Source organism: Canis lupus, chromosome 18 (genome assembly GCF_048164855.1).
Source record: "Canis lupus baileyi chromosome 18, mCanLup2.hap1, whole genome shotgun sequence".
Lineage (NCBI taxonomy): Eukaryota > Metazoa > Chordata > Mammalia > Carnivora > Canidae > Canis > Canis lupus.
The window spans coordinates 8,496,774-8,508,996 of NC_132855.1; the positions used below are offsets into that span (position 1 = coordinate 8,496,774).

Here is a 12,223-nt window from a genome sequence, read left to right on the forward strand (position 1 = left end):
AGTTCAAAAAAATATCCAAAGATAGAAGGAAGGAAATAACAAAGATCAGAGCAGACATAAATGAAATAGAGAATAGAAAGAAAAATAGAAAAGATTAATGAAACTAAAAGCTGGTTTTTTAGAAAAGATACACAAAATTGACAAACCTTTAGCTATACTCACCAAGAAAAGGATTCAAATAAATAAAATCCAGTATGAAACAGGAGATGTTACAACTGATACCACAGAAATACAAAGGATCATAAGAGACTACAATAAATAATTATATGCTAACAAATTGAACAACCTAGAAGAAATTAATAAATTGCTAGAAACATACAACCTACTAAGACTGAATTAAGATAAAAAAGGCACCTAAGTTGCTCAAATCAGTTAAGAGTGTACCTTTGGCTCAGGTCATGATCCCAGAGTCCTGGGATTAAGCCGCACGTTGGGCTCCCTGTTCTACAGGATGCCTACTTCTCCATGTCCCTCTGCCTGGCGCTTCCCCTGCTTGTGCTCTCTCGCTTGCTCGTTCTTTGTCAAATATATAAATAAAATCTTAAAAAAAAAAAAAGAAAAAAATGATAAAATAGAAAATCTGAACAGACTCGTTAGTAGTAAGTGGATTAAATAAGTAATCCAAACCCTTCCAACATGAAAGACCTAAATGTAAGACAGGAATCCATCAAAATCCTAGAGAACACAGGCAGCAACCTCTTTGACTTAAGCCACAGCAACTTCTCGCTAGGCACATCTTCAAAGGCAAGGGAAACAAAAGCAAAAATGAACTATTTAAACTTGATCAAGATAAAAAGCTTTTGCACACCAAAGGAAACATTCACCAGAACTAGAAGACAACCTACAGAATGGGAGAAGATATTTGCAAATCTCTTAATCAGATAAAGGGCTAGTATCCAGAATCTGTAAAGAATTTATCAAATTCAAAACCCAAAAAAAACAAATAATCCAGTCAGGAAATGAGCAGAAAACGTAAACAGAAATTTCTCCAAAGACATAAAATGGCCAACAGACACATGAAAAGAATGTTCAACATCATTCATCACCCAGGAAATAGAAATCAAAACCACAGGGAGATAACCACCTCACACCAGTCAGAGTGGCTAAAATTAAGAAATCAGGAAACAACAGATGTTGGCAATGTTGCCAAGAAAGGGGAACCCCTCTTACACTGTTGGTGGGAATGCAAACTGGTGCAGCCACTCTGGAAAACAGTATGAAGGTTCCTCAAAAAGTTAAAAATAGAGCTACTCTAGGACCCAGCAATTGCTCTATTAGATATTTACCCAAAGGATACAAACATAGTGATTTGAAGGGGCACATGCACCCCAAAGTTTATAGCAGCAATGTCTACACTAGACATTATGGGAACTGTGGAAAGATCACAGGTGTCCATCAACAGATAAATGGGTAAAGAAGATACAGTGTACATATGTAATGGATTACCACCTAGCCATCAAAAAGAATGAAATCTTGCCATTTACAATAATGTGGATGGAACTAGAAGGTGTTATGCTAAGCAAAATAAGTCAGAGAAAGACAAGTATATGATTTGACTCACATGTGAAACTTAAGAAACAAAACAGATGACAATGAGGTAAGAGAATAAAAAATAAAATAAGATGAAATCAGAGAGGGAGACAAACCCTAACAGACTCTAAACTATGGGAAATAAACTTAGGGTTGCTGGAGGGGAGCTGGGTTTGAGGATGAGGTAACTGAATGTGGGCATTAGGATGACACTTGATCTAAAGAGCACTGGATATTCTGTGCAACTTATGAATCACTAAACTCTACCTCTGAAACTAATAATTGGTAGTTTTGTTTTGTTTGGTTTTTTGGGGTTTTTTTGTTTTGTTTTTGTTTTTGTTTTTTTTTGAGCAGAGAACATGCTTTATTGAGGAGTAGATATAGAACAGCACATTCTACCACATGTGGGGAAGGGTTAGCTTCGGTAAAAGACCTTTACCCCTTAAGAAAACCCCCAGTGAAGTTGCTTTTGGATAAACTTTAACAGTGACACTGAAACTGGCAGGGAGCTGCCACTGAACATGCTTAAAATTAGCTCCCCCCAACCCACAGTGAGTATAAGTAGCATACAGAGATGACAAGAGAAAGGCACAAATGACCAGAGTCGGGATTGTGGGAAGGGCTCCACACGAAGACAGCAGTGTTGGAGGACACCAAGTTGGGAAGGGTGGCATGTCATACATCAAAAGCTGCCCCAAGATAGCAGGTTATAATGGGCTGGAGAGAAATTGGAGCATTTCTTCCTTTGCTTGAAACCAAAAATAGAGCAGAGAACAGGGGGAATGGTGGCAAATCCCAAAAAGGAAATGGAGGAGGAGTTCTTGGAAGGGCAAGAGCACTTCAGTTCAAGAGGGAGGGCGAGGCACTGTCAGAGAAGCAAACACTGGGAGGGGGTGGCACTCTGCCTTGCTGAGTCATGGTCTTAGAGGAGATCTGGAAGTCATGTGCACTCATTTCCTACTTCTCCAAGGAGGTTTAGGCAAAAAAAAAAAAAAAAAAAAAAAAAAATCAATGCAAAAATACAGGTGTGCCAGATGAGACCGGCAGGTACGGTGGGGGGTGGGGGGTAGGTTTCTGCAGTCTGATGAACTGGTTAGCATGCAGCATGAAAGGGAGAACCGGACACTGTTTAGCCCCTTCCAATGTAAAAAGGAGCAAGGGCTTACGAGAGAGGAAAACATTTAGGGCTGGGCACTTTCTGGTGAGGCAATGAGGACTGGTTTCCTTCCACTGACACACGATGCCCACAGGTGAACTCAAATCAAATTACAGAATCACCACCTGTCAAGTCTCTCCATTTCATTCTGATTAAGTTATGTGCAGTTACCAAGACGAGTCCCTGGGAGAGTTTTAAAAAATATTGGTCTCTTGTCAGCTTGACACGGATCAAAAACCGGCCTTTCAATAAAAATGGCAGAAAAAATTTCAAGTGAGATAAAATCCAAAGGGAATGGACCCCTCCTAGTACACACACTCAGAAATGTTACCTCTTCCCTGCTCTTCCAAAAAAACCGCATGTAAGGAGTAATTGGAAAGGTCCTGGTGGTGGCAACCATGGTTTGAAGTCTGGTATCCGGGCAGCAAGAAGCACTAGTACAAAGTTTAGAAGACACAACACAACCTCATGGGGCTAGAGGACATGAGGAGAACCAGTGACTGGACAGGTACAGTACCAAACAGAACACCTTGGGTCAGTGCTACGAGGGATCTGCACTCAAGTCTAAACAGCGATCCCATCCAGGCAACCTCACTGAGGCCGAAACAACAGTTCCTCAGAATCAGCGTCTGCAGTGTACACGAGGGTCGCAGCCAGGACAGTCCTGAGGGGGATGGCCTTCCCCAAGGATACTGTACTTGCCAATCACAAGAGCAACAGAAATGACAGATCCCTAGGGTACGGATTCCTACTGCTGGGGTTCACTGGCTCAGAGTAACAGGTCACTTTAAGTGCCTTTGGGAGGGGTCCATTTTAAACAGCTTGGATCCATGGTTTTATTGGAGTTAGATCTTTTGGCCTCTTTGGCTATCCACTCATCAATCAGGTCCTGTCTCTTTAGAACTAGATGTTTTCCTTTCCAGTACTTGAGCATATGTTAATTGATTTTAAATTTTTTAAAAAAATTTATGCTAAAAAAAATAAACCTTCCTAACAAACATAAATCCTCCTCAAACTCTTCCAGAAAAATATAGGAAGAGGAGGAAACCATTCCAAACTCGTATTATAAAGCCAGCATTACCCAGATAACAAAACCAGACAAGAATGCCATAAGAAAAGAAAATTACAGGACAGTATCCCTAATATATAGTTACGAAAATCCCCAATAAAATATAAGGAAACTGAATTCAGTAGTACATTAAAAGAATCATATACCATGCTTGGTATTTATTCCAGGAATGCAAGGATAGTTTAACATCCACAAAAATCAATATATTATATACCATATTAACAAAATAAAGGATAAAAATCGTATCTTGATAGATGTGGAAAAAGCATTTAATAAAATAGAATTTATTTTTTTATTTATGATAGAAATTCTCAATAAAGTGGTTATGGATGGAACATACCTCAACATAGCAGAAAAGCTATATATGACAAGCCCAAAACTAACATCATTATTCAACTATGAAAAGCTTTTAAGTTTTTCCACTAAAATCGGGAACAAGACAAGGATACCCACTATTTCCACTTTTATTCAGTACTAGATAAGTACTGCCAGGCCAATTAAGCAAGAAAATTAGCATCCAAACTGAAAAGAAGGAAGTAAAACTGTCCCTATTTGAAGGATAATATTTTAACTATATAAAAAAAAAAAAATCCCAAAGATTCAAATCAGGAAACTGTTAAAATAAAGAAATGCAGTAAAGTTGTAAGATAAGAAAAAATTTAATACAAAAATCCATTATATTTCTGTACACTAATAGTATCAGAAAGAGAAATTAAGAAAACAGTTCCATTTACAATTGTGTCAAAAAGAATATTCAGGAATAAATCTAACCAAGGAGGTGAAGACCTGTATATTGAAAACTACAAGACGTTAATAAAAGAAACTGAAGATATAAATAAATGGCAGGGTGGAATCTATGAGCACAGATTATAAATATTAATATTGTTAATTATCCATACTACTCAAACCAATACACAGATCAGTGTAATCCCTGTCACAATTGCAGTGTCGTTTTTCACAGAAATAGAACAGGCCTAAAACTTAAATCGGTATTATAAAAGACTCCCAAATACTGGGATCCCTGGGTGGCGCAGCGGTTTGGCGCCTGCCTTTGGCCCAGGGCGCGATCCTGGAGACCTGGGATCGAATCCCACATCAGGCTCCCGGTGCATGGAGCCTGCTTCTCCCTCTGCCTGTGTCTCTGCCTCTCTCTCTCTCTCTGTGACTATCATAAATAAATAAAAAAAATTAGAAGTCTTTAAAAAAAAAAAAAAAAAACTCCCAAATACTAAAGCAATTTGGAGAAAGAATAAAGCTGGAGGCATAACACTCCATTTCAAACTATATTAAAAAGCTGTAGTAATTAAAACATTATAATACTGGTATTTAAACCTACACATAGAACAAATAGAATAGAGAGCCTTGAAATAGACCCTTGCATATATGGTCGGTTAATTTACAACAAAGGAGCAGAGAATATACAATGGGAAAAGGATAGTCTCTTCAATAAATGATGCTCAGAAAATTGGACATCCCATGCAAAGGAATGAAACTGGACCCCACTACATACAAAAACTGAAAATGGATTAAAGACTTGAACATAGATCAGAAGCCATAAAACTCCCATGAAAAAACATAGGGCATAAGCACCTTGATATCAGTCATAGTGATGATTTGTTAAATCTACCAAAACCAAAGGCAACAAAAGCAAAAATAAACAAGTGAGACTACATCAAACTAAAAACCTTGTGCAAAGAAAACCAGTAACAGCATGAAAAGGCAACCTACCAATTTGGAGAAAGTATCTGCAAGTGATTTTACATGCAGTAAGGGACTTCTATCTAAAATATGCTTTAAAATTCACAATTCCGTAGCAGAGAAACAGTCTAATTAAAAACTGGGCAGAAGATATGAATAGACATTTTTTCAAAGACAACATACAGATGGTCAGAGAGGTACATGAAAACAGGCTTTACACAATTATCAGGGAAATGCAACTACGAACCACAGTAAGGTATCACCTTATACCAGTCAAAATGGCAGTTATCAAAGACAAGAAGTAGCAAGTATTGCTGAGGATGTGGAGAAAAGGAACACTTGTGCACCGTAGGTGGGAATATAAATTTAGTGCAGCCATTATGAAAAATAGGTTTTCTCAAAAAATTAAAAATGAAACTACTGTTTAATCCATCAATTCTACATCTGGGTATTTATTCAAAGAAAATGAAAACACTAATTTGAAAAGAAGATATACACCCCTATATTCATCACATTGTTTACAATAGCCAAGGTTTGGAAACAACCATGTGTCCATTGATGAGTGAATGGATAAAGATGTGATGTGTGCATATCTAATGGAGTATTTGTTTATAAAAATGAATGAAAATATACACAAGTGTTCTATACAAAATTTTAGCATACTGAATGCAGGATCTCAAAACAGGTAATAATACATAATGGCCACGTTTGGTTTATAAGATTGGTTTAATTTCAGAAAACAATTTTTTCATGTTAGTAGCACACTGAAAAGGATAATCTCTCAATAAGCGTAGGAAAAAGTCTGATAAAAATCTGAATATTCAAAAAGAATACGAATATTCTTTCCCTGAGTGAAAACACTCAGAAAGAATTGAACTCAATTTCTTCAACCGGGTAAAGGCTATAATGAAAAACTTACAGCTAACAATATGCTTAAAAATGTTTTCCCTACTAGAACAAGAGTATATCTATCCTCTCACCACTTCTATTCAGCATTCCTTGTAAGTTTTAGCCAGTGCAATAGAGCCAGAAAAAAAAGCAGTAATAGTCATCAAGATTGGAAAGAACTAAAACTTTTGATGCCTGGGTGGCTCAGTGGTTGCCTTCGGCCCAGGGCATGATCCTGGAGTCCCAGGATCGAGTCCCACATCAGGCTCCCGGCATGCAGCCTGCTTTTCTCTCTGCCTCTCTCTGTGGTCTTTCATGAATAAATAAATAAAATCTTTTAAAAAAGACCGAATAAGGTATTAGCCCATGTCTTTATTAATTAATAACTATTATGTGAAAAGGGCAACTAATTTGTATCTAATCTTGAACTGTTTTATTCTGGATCATTTCCATGGAGTCGTAATATTCAGCAAATTATGCAATGCTCTGTGTTCATTTGTTGTGGTATTTCCCATGGTCATCTAAGTTAACTTTCACATATACTTTTAAATAAGTATTAACTTTTAAATTGAATATAACATTAAAATCATTAAGAGGATTCAAGTTAATGGTTTAAAGACATTTTTCATGATCTTAAAAAGTTTTGGTGCTGTGCTTTTACAAATTTATAATGCCCCTTTCGTTACCCTCTTTGATTCATCTTTATTTTATGGTATTTCTTGTTTAAAGTTTTTATACTGGCCTGTCTTTGTTAACTGTAAATGTTGAAGTGAATGTAAATAGGACTAAGTTTAGATAAATCTTTCTTGTAAATTCTTGCCCAAATTAAACTTCAAATTGTTAGAAATATTTTATTTAAAAAAAATATTTTGGGATCCCTGGGTGGCGCAGCGGTTTGGCGCCTGCCTTTGGCCCAGGGCGTGATCCTGGAGACCCGGGATCGAATCCCACGTCGGGCTCCCGGTGCATGGAGCCTGCTTCTCCCTCTGCCTGTGTCTCTGCCTCTCTCTCTCTCTCTCTCTCTCTCTCTCTCTCTCTCTCTCTGTTACTATCATAAATAAATAAAAATTTAAAAAAAAATATTTTTTTAATGATGAGTAGAAATTCTCTGGGGTTGATTAAATTACTCTTGAGTGTTTAATGAGTAAGTTTAGTTTGAATGTCTGTGCAAGTGGAATAACGTAGAAGGCAAAGATTCAAAATTGAAGCTTGGGTAATGTAGAAATGCTGTGACATAGTTTGGTGTAAAATTTGTGTAATAGGATTGGAAGTCAGTCCTCAAATTCTTAATAGGCCTTGTTTTTTCCCTTTCTGCAGAGTGTATATAAATGTGACTTCCTGAACTTGCAGCTTCAGCAGCCACTCCAGCTTGCGCAGGATGCTATAGATGCCTTTTTGAAGCAGCTGAAAAACCCTATCGATTCTCTTCCTGGAGAACTTTTCCATGTGGTGGTTTTCTCTCTCCTCCTTTCTTATTTTCCATCGCCTTACCAACGGTGGATTTGCTGCAAGAAAGCCCATGAACTGTTAGTGTTAAATGGTTTATTGCTTATCATCACACCTGATTCCTCCCATCAGAACCGTCATGCTATGATGATGAAAAGCTGGAAGATTGCTATAGAATCCCTGGGCTTTAAACGTTTCAAGTATTCAAAATTTTCACATATGCATTTGATGGCATTTAGAAAAACCTCCCTAAAAACCACAAGTGACTTGGTTAGTAGGAACTACCCAGGGATGTTATATATTCCTCAAGATTTCAACAGTATAGAAGAGGAGGAATATTCTAATCCTTCGTGCTACGTTCGATCAGATATAGAAGATGAACAACTAGCATATGGTTTCACAGAGCTCCCTGATGCTCCATACGACTCAGATTCTGGAGAAAGTCAAGCCAGCTCTATTCCTTTCTATGAGCTAGAAGATCCTATATTACTTTTAAGTTAATATCAAAGTAAAAGGCCCTTTCAGTCCAGACTCCTAAACTAATCGCTTACACTAATCAGAAATACTAACATGAACTCAGTACTTAAACCTGGTTTGCATAGAAGAAATGCAAAGGTTTACAGAGTTTGCTATTTTTTTCTACTTCTGGATTTTAAAATTTATTCTTATATAGAAAGCTTAAAGTTTCATGCAGAGTGACTCCTGTCATAGCAGAAACCACTGTTACTTTAGCATTTAGCACTAAGATATCATAGAAAGGTACCTTTTTTCTTTAGTGCTATTGTGAAAAGTGAAGCATAACTTGCTATGTATTTTCTTTTAATCTTTCAGTGTTGACTTTTAAACCATTGCAATGAGAAAGATATGTAGAAAGCTGTAGCTTGCACTTTGATGACTCACAAGTTAAATGTGACACAGAGATAGATTGGTTTAGTTGTTTTGTGATGCACTTACTCTCTTTTCTAGCTAAATTGTTATCTGTTACAGAAAGCCATTTTCTGCAGTTTTGTCTGATGATCCAGCATTTCATCAACATTTTGGAATTGATAATTTGTTTTCTTTTTTGCTCATTTGGTAGCATCAGACATTTGGGGAAAGATTTCCCCCAAGTATGTATTCTAATTTCATTAGTACAGTATAATCAACACCATTGCCAAAGTAGAATGTTCGTATCTTTCATATTGATTAGGCCTTGGTGTTAAGTATATTTAACTGTGAGAGTTCACTCTTACCTTTTTTAAATTTAGTTTTCATTTACAAAATTTTCTATTTAAGCAAGGAACAATACTCAATCCTGACCTGAAACACCTTTGTGAAAGGGTTTGCACTTGTTAGAGTTTATGTTCTGTCTAGACCAACCTTGTTAGGGTCCTCACCTTTCCATTAAGGAGGTGTGCTGCACTACAAGTCTGGAATTATATAGAAACATTTTAAATTAACCCTCTGCTAGCAATCTCATAAAATGGTTTTGACCTTTTGATATTCTAATTTCTATCAAAATTCTAGCAGGAAATTTTCTTTCAATATATAAACCGTTAGTTGGCTGTGGGAATTTTCCCTTTCCACATTGATAAATAACTTTGTGTTTCTGAATCAGAAGCAAATGATTAAGAAGAAAAATAGGTCCAAACAAGACAAGATTAGTTTAAATAGCTAAGAACATTTGGTCCACATTGTCTTGTCAGCCAGCAATTGTCATGTAAACTGTCATTTTTAAGAGTGCCACTGTGTGGATTTTTTTTTTCAAGTGGTTATTACATTAAAATTACCTCATACTGAGGTTTTTGCACTGAAATATCACAGTTTCAGAATTCATGGTTAATGTGTGTGTGTGCGTGTGTGTGTGCGGGGGTGTGTTTGGGTGTTTTTAAAGGAAACTTGCATTTTCAATAGTTGATCCTAAATTTCATAAACTGCACTTCTTTACTCTGGTAAAACTGATGTTTTTGTGCTTATTGTGAGTTGCTGTAGTTAACTTTGAATGTCAAACTTTATTTAGAAAGACAAAACTTCCCTTTAAGATATCCGTGTTTGGATATATATACCTGATACTTCAAATTAAATTTCACATTCTAAATTAATGAAAGTAACAGGATTGTAATTAACCTGAAAAGTCAGTTGAATGAATGCAATAAATATTGGTTGCTCAACTATGCCAAAAGTAATTTGAAATGTTTCATTTACTTTCAATAGCCTGAGTCCTTAATAATTAGAATTGACTTCTCTTTCCAGTTAAGTACTACAGGTCATATCTTGTATCTTCCCCAAAAGAAGGGTAGAAATCCCCCACTGTGTTCAGGTAACACAAAACTGTATTTTCGTAGTACCTCTTTTACCAGACTGCCCGTTTCCTTTGATTTGGCTGAATAGAATCTTAAAGGCAAACAATATATCTAATTAAAATGCTTTGAAAGTAAATGAAAACTGTGCTTTTGAGAGGCTGGTGTAAGTATGACCTTGGAGTCAGCCTTTGTGTTACAGCTAAAATGTTGGTGCTATAAATTCTTCTGATTGTTTACAGATGTTGATTCTGCTTATGCTCCAAAGTGTGCATGATTTATTTTAAGTAGTCCTTAAAAGAAAAGTCTCTTTATAAAACCTACTCCCACTTAGTATAAATTTGTTTGGATTTATAAATATCATTTGTTACTGTAAATTCAGCTTCAAATTAGGTTGGTATAGGATTTAAACTAATACATATTCCACCAAAGCCAATTTAACATTTAAGTGTTAAAATATAAGCAGTCCTTGTGGCTTGGTGCCAGATTATATATGTAATGACAAGAGAAGTTAACAGAGCCTTTTAATATTGTGTGGGTACTCTTGAGAGTGATTTCATTTGGATATAAGTAAATTTTAAGGCATCTCCTAGCTCATAACAGGATTCTCCAAAATATTTGGAGTTTCAAACTAAATGATATTCGGTTAGATTCTTCAGGATCATGACTAGATCAAAAATGGTTTATATCGTAGTTGCCAAACGGTGGGAGATGGCATACCTGAAAATGTATGTTTGTGTTTGTTGTATTTTTTCACATTTTGTGAACAAAGCACATTTATTAAAAATTTTAAATTTTCTAATAATCATTGTCTATTACTTATAACCTGAAAGTTCTGTGCTCTTTGACTTTTGTTAAGTGATTTCAAAACTGGAAAGCAGTTTAGAATTTGAATGACATCCAGAATTTTCAAGCTGAGTCCACCTACTCAAAGTCCTTAATTTCAGAAATTCATTCACCAAGATACAGAGAGCTCAAAAGACTGCCATATTGGTATGTATTGTCATGCTGTTTATCAAAGAGCCAGGACAACAGCCAGCATAAATTCTAGTTCATTGCAAGTCTACTTTCCTTGAAAGTTAGGTCTATCAGATATCATTAAGTGTATTAGTTACTTTGTGGCAGCAGATGGCTTCCTCATGATGTCAAACAGTTCTCTATCCACTGAATGAATGTTTGAATTCTGCCCCGTATGCTGGGGAAACATTAGGGATGTGGTCACAGTCCCCTCTTTCATGGAGCTGCTGATCTAATGAAGACAAGCATCCTACATAATTAACATCTCTCTCTAGGAATCATTGCCTGCTGATCCTTACACCTCTGCCCCTGCTCAAGTCCCTTAATATGTTTACCAAAAATGAAACAATGCAGAAAAGTTTTAAACACAGCTGCTTAACAAATCACAAACACACTGTAGGTAAGAGGGATGTATTATTCCTCTCTAGAAGAGTGCAAGCTACAAACCAATTCCGATTGTACAAGGTAAGTAGGAAAGGGTCATCAGGCTGTTGCTCCATTTTCCCCACATTTTTCTGAGCACAGTGCTAGCTAAAATAGTGATCTTCCAAGAGTCCATACACTAACAGTTGGTTCCTTTTTGGTGTTACAAATTGGCAGGTAATAGCAAAGGTGAAAGACAAATTTTTCTTACTTAAAAAAAAAAAAAGTGTTTACTACAAAGAATGTATTATAAACATTTGATTTTTACCCAAAAACCCTAATTGCAGTCATCTTCACGATGGTTCACAAAAATTTCATGGCCATGATCCACTGACAAAAAAAAAGTCCCTCAAGATTATTAGTGGTGGACTGTATTACACAATACTCAGTAAGCAAAGAAGCTACAATAGTTAATTTCATTAAGGACTTCTATTATAAAAGGAGGGAAGTATTGGGTTTTCTAAACCCTATTTTTCTTATTACAGAAATTCATACTTCAACAATTGGAAAGACTGTCTAAAACTTAGATTTCAATGTTTTATCATCCTAAATTTAAGTATGCATTTTTCTTTTTTTTTTTTTAATTTATTTATGATAGTCAGAGAGAGAGAGAGGCAGAGACACAGGCAGAGGGAGAAGCAGGCTCCATGCACCGAGAGCCCGACGTGGGATTCGATCCCGGGTCTCCAGGATCACGCCCTGGGCCAAAGGCAGGCG

At 36.4% G+C, this 12,223-nt stretch overlaps 1 protein-coding gene across 3 annotated transcripts in view; it reads left to right on the forward strand.

The window, feature by feature from the left end:
- SAMTOR (S-adenosylmethionine sensor upstream of mTORC1) overlaps positions 1-10,871 on the forward strand; it is a 90,488-nt gene extending 79,617 nt beyond the window's left edge. For all 3 annotated transcript variants that reach the window (XM_072783417.1, XM_072783418.1, XM_072783419.1), the window contains one exon: positions 7,659-10,871. In XM_072783417.1, the coding sequence (XP_072639518.1) occupies positions 7,659-8,288 (630 nt within the window). In that variant the 3' untranslated portion in view covers positions 8,289-10,871. The remainder of the gene's footprint in view (positions 1-7,658) is intronic.
- Positions 10,872-12,223: the final 1,352 nt, after the last annotated feature.